Source organism: Bos taurus, chromosome 5, assembly GCF_002263795.3.
Source record: "Bos taurus isolate L1 Dominette 01449 registration number 42190680 breed Hereford chromosome 5, ARS-UCD2.0, whole genome shotgun sequence".
Lineage (NCBI taxonomy): Eukaryota > Metazoa > Chordata > Mammalia > Artiodactyla > Bovidae > Bos > Bos taurus.
In genome coordinates, this window is record NC_037332.1 from 110,263,633 (window position 1) to 110,278,174 (window position 14,542).

The 14,542-nt window shown below is 47.1% G+C and overlaps 1 protein-coding gene and 1 non-coding gene across 7 annotated transcripts in view; one reads left to right on the plus strand and one right to left on the minus strand.

Annotated features, from left to right (window-relative positions):
• The window catches only part of FAM227A (family with sequence similarity 227 member A), a 52,386-nt gene that overhangs the window by 21,409 nt on the left and 16,435 nt on the right, over positions 1–14,542 (minus strand). For 4 of the 6 annotated variants that reach the window (XM_059887159.1, XM_059887163.1, XM_059887161.1 and 1 more), the window contains exons 5-9: positions 10,950–11,051; positions 10,333–10,437; positions 6,870–6,993; positions 5,388–5,495; positions 4,173–4,252 (exon numbers count right to left, since the gene is read on the minus strand). In XM_059887159.1, coding sequence (XP_059743142.1) covers positions 4,173–4,252; positions 5,388–5,495; positions 6,870–6,993; positions 10,333–10,437; positions 10,950–11,051 — 519 coding nt within the window. The remainder of the gene's footprint in view (positions 1–4,172; positions 4,253–5,387; positions 5,496–6,869; positions 6,994–10,332; positions 10,438–10,949; positions 11,052–14,542) is intronic. The other 2 variants (XM_059887160.1, XM_059887162.1) reach the window with 2 other exon arrangements.
• Positions 2,478–2,584, plus strand: LOC112446908 (U6 spliceosomal RNA). Its single transcript, XR_003034984.1, has one exon. It is a non-coding gene; the product is annotated as a U6 spliceosomal RNA (small nuclear RNA).

A 14,542-nucleotide genomic window follows, 5' to 3' on the forward strand; every position in this document is an offset into this window, starting at 1 on the left:
AAGGAAAGAAGAGTGGAGTTCCGACCATTAGTTCCCACTATCGGTCAGTGCACATCATTCTTGGTGGCACGGCCTCTGAAACTAATGCCCTGGCCCATGCTGGGCCATCCTGGGCCGCTAATACTCTTTATTATAGCACTAATACTAATTATGGGATTGGGGGCAGGAGGAGAAGGGGACAACAGAGGATGAGATGGCTGGATGGCATCACCGACTCAATGGACATGAGTTTGGGTAAACTCTGGGAGCTGGTGATCGACAGGGAGGCCTGGTGGGCTTCGATTCATGGGGTCGCAAAGAGTCAGACAGGACTGAGCGACTGAACTGAACTGAATACTAATTATATTACTATTATTCCACTAATACTAGTACCACTAATACTCTTCATTATATTCTTCCCGTTTAAAGCAGCTGGATTAGCTTCCGTTGTTTGCAAATAAGAACTACGATGATGACTCCTCCTTATAAAGGTCTTATTTGACTATTCTCCCATATTTATTAAGTGAACAAGTGACTCAGTCTCTAACAGGTAGGAGCCCTTATTTATAGCTGAGCCTCACAGGGGAAGCCAGATACATAGTTAGAAGCTTTTTTATTCCCACTCTGCAAATTCACAACATGAAGCTGGAACAGGGCACGCCACAGGGTAAGACTTAAAACCTGCCGCTCGTCCGTTCAACTGTGGACTCCCAGACAGATTGCTGCCACTGAAAAGCACATTTTGAACACAGCCAACTATCTCCCCGAGCAGATGGGAAAGCGTGTCTGCTAAAAACAAGAGAGAAGCTCTGTCCCCACCGTGGAATTTGATGACTCCCTCCATTCTGGTTTTCCCAGTAAAACTTCAGCTGCTTTTAAGGTTGGAAAGCTTTTGATTATTTCTATTTCTGGGGCAGAAAATGGACTCTCTTAGCTGGGTTTCTGAAATAACTGTCGGAAGATTTTACGTATTCCAGTACAAAGAAAATACATTTGCTTGACACAGTTGTGACAGGCAGTGCAAAAACACTGAATAATATTTTCTTTTCGGTCTGGGAGTGACAGCTGCCTCTCCACAGTGCCTGTTCTGTCTGTACTTCTGGAGGCTGACATTTATATCGTGTGTGCATGCTCAGTTGTACTCTTTTTGACTCTTTGCGATCCCATGGACTGTAGCCTGCCAGGCTCCTCTGTCCATGGACTTTCCCAGGCTAGATTACTGGAGTTCGTTGTCATTTCCTACTCCAGGGGATCTTCCCAACTCAGGGATTGAACCTGAGTCTCCTGTGTCTCCCACATTGGCAGGCAGATTCTTTACCACTGAGCCACCTGGGAAGCCTCCTGACATTTATAGAGCACTGGGAGACCTGGGTTTGATCCCTGGGTTGGGAAGATTCCCTGGAGGAGGGCATGGCAATCCACTCCAGTATTCTTGCCTGGAGAATCCCCATGAACAGAAGAGTCTAGCGGGCTATAGTCCATGGGGTTGCAAAGAGTCAGACACAACTGAGTGACTAAGCACATTATATGCTAAGCAGAGGCTGAAGAGTTGACATAGATGACCTCCTCTGTGAAGTCAAGAGATGATTGTTGAGGATCTTCTTTGTGCTCAGTCTATTCCAGGAGCTTGAGATAGAAGAGGGATAAAGGAAAAGAGGTCCTGTTCTCATACAGTTTATATTCTAATAGGGGGAGACAGATACTGAACAACATATAAATCCTGCAGTAAGAATAGCAGGGGGCTTCCCTGGCAGTCCAGTGGTTAAGACTCTGCATTTCCAATGCAGGAGGTTCGAGTTCCCTACTGGGGAACTAGGAATCACACATGTCATGCAGACAAGAAAAAAAAAAAAAGACTAGCAGGGAGCATGATATGTACTGTGTGGGGAATCACAGGCGATATGATAACAGTGACTAGGGAGCCAGGGACACTGCTAAGGTAATGACAGCAAGTTGGAATCTGAAAGGCAAGAAGGAGCCAGCCCTTTCCTTCAGGAACCCTGAGGGAAGCACGTTCCAGGTAAAGGCGACAGCTGGTGATCCAACTGGACACAGGCCTGGAGTGTCCCAGAGGCAGAAGGAAGTGCAGCGAGGGAATGGAAGTGAGGACGCAGGAGAGAGAGGTGGAGGTGGCTGGATTCTGCAGAGCAATTCAGGCTGGGTTCAGGGGACTGGGGGCTCTGGAGAAGCTGGTGAGGTTTAAGCCAGGAACCTCAGCCAGTGTGTGTCTGAAAAAGGTCACTCTGGTTGTTGTGTGGAGAGCAGCTGGGGCTAAGAGTGAAAGAACAGAGCTCAAGAAGAGGTCACAGCCATGGGCCAGGAGAGGAGGGTCGCACAGGTTGGGATTCAGGGCTCGTCTCCCCAGGCCCCTGCTTTGCTAAGTTGAGGGCCTCCTGGGAAAGCCAACAGGGCAGTTGGACAGACCAGATGAGTCTCAAGCGTGGCCAGGGTATGGAGGGAGATTTGGGTGTTACTGGCATGCAGGAAGCCAGCAGACCGTGCTCGCTTCGGCAGCATATACACTAAAGTTGGAACAATACAGAGAAGCTTAGCATGGGCCCTGCGCAAGGATGACATGCAAATTCATGAAGCATTCCATATTTTTCAGACATAAAGAACAGACTTTTGGACTCAGTGGGAGAAGAAGAGGGTGGGTGGGATGATTTGAGAGAATAGATAGCATTGAAACATATACATCACCATATGTAAAATAGACTGCCAGTGGGAGTTTGATGTATGACGCAGGGCACCCAAAGCTGGTGCTCTGTGACAGCCTGAAGGGATGGGGTGGGGAGGGAGGTGGGAGGAGGGTGTTCAGGATGGAGGGGACACATGAATGCCTATGGCCACTTCATATTGATGTATGGCAAAAACCATCACAATACTGTAATTATCATCCAATTAAAATAAATAAATACATTTTAAAAAAGAAAAGAAAGCCACCAGACCAGACGAAATCACCTGGAAAGGATAGCTAGATAGAGAGGGAAGGGGCCAGGACAGAGCTGACTGATGAGATGGGGAGCTAGCAAGAAAGACAAGAGGAGGGGCAGCCAGCCAGAGAGGAAGACACTCGAAAAGTCTGATAACAAAGAAGCTAAGAGAAAAAAGGATTTCAAGGAGATGAGAGCAACCAGCCATATGAAACAGACCAGAAGAGGGAACAGACTGGGGGCCAGGCCAAGTTGGCCAGAGCAGGTGCAGAGGAGCACAGCGGGCAGGAACCATGGGGTGGCTGAGGAAGAGATGCGGGGGCAAACGAGTCTTTCAGGAAATTCTGTGGGACAGGCAGCAAGAAACGGGGGTGCAGAGACAAAGTGGGTTTTCTCTGTAAAGGCAACAGATGCTAGAGGACTGTTCAACGATGGGAGTGAACCAACAGACTGAGGCGAGGGGGTGGGGGGGTTGGTGGGGAACGATGCTGCAAAAAAGACCGTGCCAAGTGCAGGAGTGGAAGCTGAGTGGTGAGGTCCAAGTCCAAGGGCGAGGGCCCTTCCTCCTAGACAGCAGACTTCGAGGGCACACGGGGGCAGGTGGTCTCGGGGCAGGCAGGCGAGGGCCTTCCTACTGACTGCTGCTGCTGCTTTTTTTTTTCTGTTTTTCTGGTTAGGCCCTGTGGCAGGCATGCAGGATCTTAGTAGACCAGGGATCGAACCCCTCCCCCTTCTGAGGCCTGGAAGGCTGAGAGACAGGGCAGTGTTTAGGGTCGATAGGGACAGGATAATGTAATTAGATTTGTGTTTTGAAAAACTTGAAGGGGTACGAGAGCCTAGGCAGATGGGAGCCTCCTGCAGTAGCAAAGGGAGCTCTAACTGGGGTGTTGGAAGTGGAAGGCAGAGGGGTGGTGGTGCCCGGCGCTACACAGGAGGGAAGAAGAACCAGGAGGAGAGGAGCAAGGAGGTGTCGGGAGGATGTCCAGGCTATAGGATGAGATGAGGGTCACCAAGGAGGAGAAGATACAGAGATATGTGTGCTGCAGCCTACACTGAAAGACGGCTTCCTTTCCTCTCTCCTCCCAATCCCGGCACTTCCAGCTGCCCTTTAGCGCCCCCACTCATCCCTGCAGACCTGAGGACCCAGATCCAGGGCTGCTCCCTGAGATGACGGGGCAAGGAGTGCAGAGATGTGCAACCAACCAGAAGTCACTGAAGCTTAGGGGGCTCCAAAGGTCTGGGTGTGGACCTCACACTTACGTGATGGCAGCAGGTCCTCCTGTTCTGAGTGGCTTTCCAGACAGAGTGCCTCCTCGCAGTGAGGAAAGACATGTCTCTTCCTAGGGAAGAGGAAAGACAGTAGTTCATCAGTTCCTTCTGGTCTTGAGGGTGACACCAGAGCAGGAGCTCTGAGACAGCTCCTCCCTGGAGGCTACGAAAGTGAGAGTCACTCAGTCAGGTCCGACTCCTGTGACTTCATGGACTGTAGCCCGCCAGGCTCCTCTGTCCATGGGATTCTCCAGGCAAGAATACTGGAGTGGGTAGTCATTCCCTTCTCCAGGGATCTCCCTAACCCAGGGATCGAATCCTGGTCTCCCTCATTGCAGGAAGAGTCTTTCTGAGCCATCAGGGAAGCCCTGGAGGCTACAACAGCACAAGAGGACTGGCATCAGGCAACCCAGAGCCTCTCTGTCATCCCACCTGCTGAGTGACCTCGGGCAAATTACCTAACATGTTTGATCCTATGAAAGGGTGCAAATACTAACTACTCCAAAGGGCTGATGAGCCAATTAAAGGAAATAATGTCTGCAAAGGGTAAACAGGGCAAGCACTCAACTCACAAGAAGAAAACAAAAGGCACTGGCTTTAAAAGACAAACAAAAACTCAGAACCTTGCAATGAATTGAATAAATGAATTGAAATGAATAAAATCTTGAACTAAACACTTAAAAGAGTAACAACCTATCAAATTCTTAAGATGTTAAATTTAATATTCACTGAAATGTCATTAAATGTGAAGACAATTTCCAGGTGAGATTTTTTTTCTTTTTACTTTGAAATTCCTGGGTGTCCACGATGTCTGCTGGAGGCTAGTTTAAGGTTCGTGAGAGCAAGCCTTGAGAGAGAACCATGTCCGAGGGTTTCAGTATTAAGGTCCCTCCCTGCCCAGACTAGGGGCTTCCCAGGTGGCACTAGTGGTAAAGAAACCTGCCTGCCAATGCAGGTTAGACGTAAGAGACAACGGTTCCATCCCTGGGTCAGGAAGATCCCTTGGAGAAGGGAATGGCAATCCACTCCAGTAGTCTTGCCTGGAGAATCCCATGGACAGAGGAGCCTGGAGGGCTACAGTCATAGGGTCGCACAGAGCTGGACCCGACTGGAGCGACTTAGCACAGCATAGCAACTGCCTGGACTGGGTGGTAGCTGGATGTGGCATCGGGCACTGGGCATGGTAGTCCCTAGCTGGCACCTTACCCTTCAGCAGTCTTCTTCTCTGAAACATTAATTCTTCTCTCCGGAACCTCTCTGGGTCCAGTTTTGAGTAGTCCCAGCTGTTATAGCTGTGTGGGCAAGGATATATACCTGAGAAGGAGTTAAGAGTGATCATGAAAACTGCTGCAGAAGAGGAAGGGAGGCAGGGAACAGAAGAGCGAGGCCCCTGAGATACCCCTGCTGGTCCTGGGGGGACTGGGCTTCCAGCATGAGCTGCCCCCCCCGCCCCCCGCCATGCTGGCCTTGTAGCCTGGCACGAGCCACTTCCTCTCTGTGAGACTGGTTTCTTCATTTGGAGAATGGAGATGTGAGGCCAACCCTGCCCTCCCGACAGTGTGAGGGTCAGATCTCAGTGCTGCATGTTAAAAGGACCGGGAATTATGTGAGGTGAAGGATGTGTTAACTAATCTGCTTGTGGTAAAAACTTCACGACATATACGTGCATCAAATCTTCACACTGTACACCTGAGACTTCCGCAATGTCATATGTCAATTACATCTCAATAAAGCTGGGGGAAATTTCTTCCCTGACACAAATGACTCAGGGGGCCTAGACTGCTTATAAAACAATGTAGCTGATGCTAACCATCTGCTTCCCTGGAATTTTGGTACATGATAGACAGAGGTGCCTACATGAGCAGTCCCCAGTAAAAACCTTGGGCACTGTTTCTCCAACGGGCGTCTGGGCAGAACCACCACACATGTGTGGCTACATGTTCATTGCATCGGGATGAGGCGCTCTGCATCAATGGGAGGAGGAAGCCTGCACGTGAATTCCTTCAAACTCTGCCTGTCTGTCCCCTTAGGATCTGGTTATGTATCCTCACTCCATTGCAATAATAAATCTTAGCTATAAATACAACTGTATGCTGAGATCTGTGAGTTCGACCACATCTCCTGATGTGGAAGTGATCCTCAACATAGGAGGAAATGTGAAAAGTGCTTACTTAGCACAGCACTCAGTCCACAGGGAACTTCTCAGCTTTCAATGACTTTAGAAGATACCTGGGTTGAGAGAGGGCGAGTGAGGAAGGAGACTGAAAAATAGTTGAAAAGCAAACGTCAAACTGGCACTGTGTGTGCTGCAGGGAGAGAGAGACAACCCTTGGTCATGTGGGGTCACACCGGGGGTGGAAGGTAGGGCTATCTGGTCAGCACATGGCAGGGGGTTCCTGGGTCCACCCACCTACAGCACATGGTTAATGGGCAGGACTGCTGAAACCTGCTCCCTGCAGATGCAGCCAGGGGCAAAGGGGGACGAGGACTGTGTCAGACTGCTTGAGGAAGCAGGCTCATGGGTATTCCTTGGGATCTACCTGCACACTTGACTTTCCTGATTGTCAAGGAGAGAAAAGGACAACTGGCTCAGTGAGGAGGTGTGATGGCAAACAGGAACCCACCTGGGCTCTGGTGGAAGACCTGTATCTGGAATGGCTTTCCCAGGAGAAAGCAGCCCCCTCTCACCTGAAATCCACAGGCTCATCGTGTTACAGATGTCAGACTTGAACTCGTGTGTGTTGAACCAGGACTGAGGGAAGCAGCAGCAGAAGCTGGTGTACAGGGCTTTACTCAGAAGCGATGGCAACCTCTGGGAGCAAAAGGAGCCCGGGCAGTGTTCTGGACATTTCCACACCCAGAAAAGAGCCCCTGACTTCAGAAAGGACCTGTGATAAAATGCTCTACCTGACACTGTGCTACCTTCCTGATCACATGCTTAGCGTTCGTGCTCAGTTGCTTCACTTGTGTCTGACTCTCTGCGACCCCACGGACTGTAGCCTGCCCGGCTCCTCTGTCCATGGGATTCTCCAGGCAAGAATACTGGAGTGGGTTGCCTTCTCCTTCCAGGGGATCTTCCTGCCCCAGGGATCGAATCCACATGTCTTACGTCTTCTGCATTGGAAAGTGGGTTCTTTACCACTAGTGCCACCTGGGAAGTCCCATGAGGGGAGCAATTTCCATCTGCAGCTGCCACATATCCAGGTGGACCCCTTATCCTACGTGGAGACCACACCTCAAACATCGTGCTGTGTTGGCCAGCAACCTTCCCCTCCTCCAGTTCCTCTGCATGTGGTCTGTGGCTCAGCCCTTTCTACCACCTGGTCAAAGAGTAGCTCAAAGATGACAAGTACATTTGGCATACCCACATCTTGCTCCATCCCAGAGATAATATTAAGTCTTACTTACTGAGTTTTTTTAACGTGAACAAGTGGTACTGTTGTATCTTTTCAGCTATGCTTAGGCTCAAATTATACATTTATATCTGGCTTTATTCATTTAACATCATAACATAAATACTTCCCCAGGTTATTATAAACTCTTTGGAATTTTTTTTCCAAAAGTGACCTTCATAATATTGTGTGAGTGGCCATTTCAAAATTTACTTAAACATGACAAGATATTGTCATGTTTCTTAGACTTTGCATTACAAATTATGCAGAGTAATTATATTTATTTATGAAGTTAGCTCAGTATCTGGCACATATTAGGCAGTTAAAAATTTGTTGAATGTATGAATGAAAGCAGCTTTTACTATTTATTAGGTTATGACTTGCATTAGATGGTATAATAATAGTAATCATGGCAGCTATTATATACTGGGGGCCCATCAAGTGCTGGGTGATATGTCAGATGTCTTACAATCTCATTTAATCCTTAGGACAACTTGGTGAGAGAGGCATTATTAATATCATCCCCATTTTATGGATGATGAGACTGAGACACAGACAGCCTAAGTGACTTGTTAAGCAGACACTTTATCAGTATAAGTGCCTTTCAGCACATCTGTATCAATTCAGTTTCCACTCAGACTGTCCAGGGGAAATACTTATTAGCCTTCATAATCCTGGGACTGACACCTTTTAATCTATGCAATCTAGCAGGTAAAAAGGAGAATTGAATGATTATTGTTTTAATTTATATTTTTGGTTGTTGTCAAAGATGAACTTTTTCCCCATTTGTATTTCTTCCTAGTGAATTTCTGGCTTATGTCCTTTGTCCATTGGGCCATTTTTCCTACCCATTTGTAAGACTTTTTTATGTTGTGTTGCATATATGCTAATGGTATTTTTGCATAATTTCTCATTTGCCTCTTTGCAGTAATTTAAACAATTTATATATTAATAGTTAAATCAGTCTTTTATGGTTAGTCCCTTGGGGTCATATTTAGAAAGTCCTTCCCCATCCTCAAATCATATAAATGTTCACTTATATTTTCTTCTAGCAGCCCTTTTAGTGTATATAAATATACACACACACATATACATACATGCTGTTGTTTAGTCACTAAGTTGTGTTCAACTCTTTGTGGCCCCATGGACTGTAGTCTACCAGTCTCCTCGGTCCATGGGATTACCCAGGCAAGAATACTGGAGTGACTTGCCATTTCCTTCTCCAGGGGATCTTCCCGACCCAGGAACTGAACCCATGTCTTCTGCTTGGCAGGTGGATTCTTTAACACTGAGCCACCTGGGAAGCCCACATACATACACACACACATATAAAAAGTATATATGTATATTCACAATTTTGAAATCACATATTTAAATGCTATAGAAATAAATAGAGAAGGAAGTTTCTTATAACCTCATTCCCTGAGCTTCCCTGGATCAGGAAGATCCCCTGGAGAAGGGAATGGCAACCCATTCCAGTTTTCTTGGCTAGAGAATCCCATGGACTGAGGAGCCTGGTGGGCGACAGTCCATGGGGTCAAAAACAGTCAGATACGACTGAGGAACTAACACTTTCAATTTCATTCCCTAGAGATGAGCATTGCTATGAGTTTGGCAAATATTTTTCCAGACTTTTTTTCCCACTCATAGGCACACATACATATACATATACTTTTTATAGTATGGAGTTGTATAAGTTCCTTTGTTTTTCACTTAAAATATATCATTATATAGAGCTATAGAGCTACCTTATTTTTTGTAACTGCTGCATTCAGCTCAGTTCAGTCACTCAGTCGTGTCCGACTCTTTGTGACCCCATAAGCTGCAGCATGCCAGGCCTCCCTGTCCATCACCAACTCCCAGAGCCAACCCAAACTCATGTCCATTGGTGATGCCATCCAGCCATCTCACCCTCTGTCGTCCCCTTCTCCTCTTGCCCTCAATCTTTCCCAACATCAGGGTCTTTTCCAATGAGTCAGCTGTTCCCATCAGGTGGCCAAAGCACTGGAGTTTCAGCTTCAACATCAGCCCTTCCAATGAACACCCAGGACTGATCTCCTTTAGAATGGACTAGTTTGATCTCCTTGCAGTCCAAGGGACTCTCAAGAGTCTTCTCAACACCACAGTTCAAAAGCATCAATTCTTCAGCACTCAGCTTTCTTTATAGTCCAACTCTCACGTCCATACATGACTACTGGAAAAACCATAGCCTTGACTAGATGGACCTTTGTTGGCAAAGTAATGTGTCTGCTTTTTAATATGCTGTCTAGGTTGGTCATAGCTTTCCTTCCAAGGAGTAAGTGTCTTTTAATTTCATGGCTGCAGTCACCATCTGCAGTGATTTTGGAGCCCAAGAAAATAAAGTCTCTCACTGCAGCATTACAAGTCAGTATATGAAACTATCAGCTTCCCAGGTGGCTCAGTGAGTAAAGAATCTGCCTGCAATGCAGGAGACGCAGGAGACGTGGGTTTATTCCCTGGGATGGGAAGATTCCCCTAGAGGAAGGCATGTCAATCCAGTCCAGTATTCTTGCCTGGAGAATCCCAAGGACAGAGGAGCCTGGTGGGCTACAGTCCATTGAGTTGCAAAGAGCCAGACTCGATTGAAGCAACTTAGCAAGCATGCATATGAAGGAAGATACCACAACTTACTACTAATTACTTTCTTATGGAAAGAATGTTAAGGGCATTAACCTGGAACGAGCAGTGAATAGCTATCTAAGATGATTTGTTTTTCCTAAATAGTGGTTGATGCTCACTTTTAAGAGAGCCTCTTCGTAATGGGTCCTGGATTCACAAAACAAAAGAAAAGCATAGTTCTGGGCTATCCGGTCGAACAGCTTGCTCTGGACCTCCTTCTTTGGCTACCAGGAATACAAATAGAGAAGGAATTACAAGAATTACTTGTTGAAACAGTCAAGGGCTGAGAACCTTAACTAAGTGTTTCATTTTTAGGAATCTTATTTGCAAGGTATTTAATTTCATTTTATTTATGAAATGCTATAATAATTTGCTTTAGGATCTATAGAACATGTACAGAGAGGCAGGGTGTTGAGAAAAGCACCCGAAACTCTGAGCCAGGAGGTCCCGACTTTGCTCTCTGCCCTGCCCTTGATCAGCCACATGACGGGCCAGTTCCTAAAGCTCAGGGTTGCTGCAGGCGTGGTGCAATGTTTCCAGCCCAAGGTGTCTGGAGAAGGCTTGGGTGGGGAAGGATGAGGGTGACAGGTGAGGCGTGATCCATGGGTGGTCTGTGGAATCAGAGGGGCTGATAACCCATGTTAAAGAGGCCAGGATTTAAAATAAAAAAAAGAGGCTGGGGTTTGTCCCACAGAAAAATAAGCAAGGAAAGAGAAGCAACCAGGTTTGCATTTACCTGGTACCTTTCATGAAAGATCCACCAGAAGCTATCCAGCCATATAGCTCTTACAGAAGGGGAAGAGAGAAACTTCTCTAATTCTCTACCTGAACAGAAAGACTGGAAAAGAAACACAATCCATGTTATTATTGCTTATTTATTTATTTATTCTTTGAAATTTACCTGGAGCTACAGCCAGATTCATAATCATCTCCACTCAAACCCTTCCTTTCCGCCCACATTCTATGGCTTGTTATTGTTATTAATCACACCACCTTCCCACCAATCATCTTTGGAGTCAAAATACTTTGGGGTCAACTTAGAAAAAGAAAAAAAACCTAGAGCCTGTTATACAGAGTCAAGTAAGTCAGAAAGAGAAAAACAAATATCATATATTAATGCGTATATATGGAATCTAGAAAAATTATCTTGATGAACCTATTTGCAGGGCAGGAACAGAGACACAGAGGTAGAGCACAGACTTGTGACACAGAGGGGCAGGGAGAAGAGGGTACGCACTGAGAGAGCAGCACTGACATATATACACTCCCACGTGCAAAACAGGCAGTGGGGAGCTGCCGGATAACACAGGGAGCTCAGCTGGGTGCTCTGTGACTACCTGGAGGGGTGGGATGTGGGGAGTGGGAGGGAGGCTCAGGAAGGAGGGGAACAGTTGCCATGTATCTCGCGCTGGCCCATGCCATTCATTCCTTATCTCACTTTTTCACCATCTGTCTCTGTGGTTGCTGCTGAATGATGAAACTGTTATCCCCAATGTATAGAAGAGGGAAGTGAGGATTGAAAGGTTAGAATTCTTGCCTAAGCTTATACAAACGGGGAAGCTCAAAAGCAGGCAGCCTAGGACTTCCCTGGTGCTTCCAATACAGGGGGCGCGGGTTCAATCCCTGGTTGGGGAGCTAAGAATCCCACAAGCCACATATAGCGGCCAAAAAAAGAGCAAAAAGCAGGCAGCCTGGCCCCAGAGATACTGCACCGGCTGCCTCTCCTCTTACCATTTGGAGGAACAGAGTGTGTCCCGGATGCAAAGGGAAAGACTTCTTGGCAGTCCCTTCAGGCCTCCAGAAGCTGCGGGCAGAGTGCATAAGCAAGCCGCCCTTGGTAGCAAAGAGTGCTCTGAGCCCTGCTCTCGGTTCAGTCCTCTCTGCCATTCCTCATGTCTCCTTGGAGAGGTGGGACAGTCAGAGGGGTGGAGAGAGCAGACTGACACCCCACTGCCTGGATTCTCGTCCAGCTCTTACACTAATTAGCTGCAGGGCCCTGACCAATGGTACTGAATCTGTCTGTGCTCATATGGGAAATGGAGATGGTGATGACAGTCCTGACCTCCAGAACGGCTGTGAGGGTTCAACGAGTGAACTCATGGTCTAGGGGTGGCCACCAGGTTCTCTGACCCAGAGGCAAAGCTGGCTGCTGAGGGCATAGGGAGGGATGGAGGAAAAGATTTGAGGAGGCAAATAAATTTGGCATGGCCCCAAAGCAGGATGAAAGAGAGTCCTTTTAAAGGCAGGGCACAAATCTTTCTTGGGTTTCCTGGGAGCCAAAGAAAAGCAGGAGCCAGCATCAGATATAAGACTAAAAGCATTCCATGAAATGCAGTTTTTCTTGGGATTAAGGTCTAAGGAAAACATTTCCCAGGGGACCTGAGAAATGGGACATTAGTTAGCACAGCAGTCGCCATCCTGGGGGCACCCACACAGCACGTGGAACGAGAGCTCAGGTTCCAGAGAGGGTCAGTGGGCCTGTCAAGGGTACAAGGATGGGGAGAAGGTGGCACAGGAACAGTGGATCCAGGAAACACACCATCCATTTTTCATGTCATTCTTCCTCTTTTAAATTTTAGAAAAAGGAAGAAGAAAAAACTACAATCTTGTATACCTGAAACTAACACAACATTGTAAATCAACTATATTGCAATAAAGAAAGAAAAAAACTACCATCTTATCACCCAGAGAATGCTGGTGCTATCTCTTAATGGTTTCACCCCAGATATTCCTGTGTGCTGACATAATAACATTGTACTGCAGAGTTTTACATACTGATGCTTTTCATTTAATGTCATTTAATGTCATAGCACAGTATGTTAAAATACACTCTTTATAAATACTCATTAGAGTGGCAAAGTAGTCCATGATATATAAACCAAAAATGACGTACTGATGTTCTGTCATTAAACTTTTCTAATAACATTGATAAATAAAAATGATCATTTTTTGAGACGTTATGCCTAAGTGCTGTGTTGTGTGCTTATGTACATTATTTAATTTTACAGTAATACTTCAAGGTAGAGGCTATTGTTATTGCTATTTACAGAAGAATAAATGGGAGTGCAGAGAGCTACTTAATCTCCAAGATGTACTGCCTTCCAGGTCCTTGTTATCACAAAAATCACGTAGTGAACATCCTTTTTATGCTGCCCTGGAGAGAATGTGATGCTTTGAGTGCCTGCTGCTCCTACACCTCTCTGCTAAAGAAGGCAGGGGATCCAGGACCTGGTCCCAGGGTGACCACTGCCTGCCCTGGGCACCAGCACCTGGTGAAAGGCAGCCATCCGCTTAGTGACCACAGTCCATGCTGGAGCCTGGCACTGGAGAGCCAGAAAACACCACTGTCATACTGGGCAGTGACTGGCCTAAACAGATCATTGCTCTTAGGAAGTCAGCTTGCAAGAGGGAACAGAGGTAGAGACACAGCCGAGGGCAGCAGGGAAAAAATCATGAAGAGGAGGAGAAGGCAGAGAAAGGCTAGGGAGAGAGGGAGGAGGGACAGAGCGAGATGCGGGTATGTTTTGAAGCAGTGAGACGTACAGACAGAAGAGACTGAAAAGCTGGGTGCCAGGAATGGGGGGGTAGTTAGGAGCTGAGGGGTCAATGGCCATAGCTGTTTTGGGGACTCTGGGGCTGTGCAGCTGTGAGAGGCATTGAGGCACAGCTGGAAGATGGCTGAGACAATTTTCTGGGCCTCCTCCCCTCTCAACCCCTGCTCACAACTCTCCCCCAGCTTCTGAGGGGCCAGCATTGTCTAACACACACACAAGTTCTTCTGGGCCTTAGAATACTCCCTTTCTTCCTTCCCTGTGGCTCAGCTGGGAAAGAATCTGCCTGCAATGCAGGAGACCTGGGTTCGATCCCTGGGTTGGGAAGATCCCCTGGAGAAGGGAATGGCTACCCACTCCAGTATTTTGGCCTGGAGAATTCCATGGACTTTAGAGTCCATGGGGTTGCAAAGAGTCGGACATGACTGACTGACTTTCACTTTTACTTTTCTCCTTTCTAAGGAACCTGGCTCTCCAAGCTGGTGACTCACCCCAAGGGGTAACTGTGGGGCAAATACATATTCTAACTACTGTCTAATTAAGAAAAAAATTAAGGTTACCCATATACAACTTAGTGACTGACAAGGGAACACATGCATCACTAATTAACATGTATCACAAGGGTGTGACCTCAAAATGCTACACTAACAGGTCATGCGATCAGCACGGTTAGGAGCCCAGAGCACTGGGGGAAAGGATGTCAGTTTCGTCGTCGGTCGAATCTCAGCTCAGTTGCTTGCAAACTGTGTGGCCCTCAGCAACTTACCTGCCAGACTCA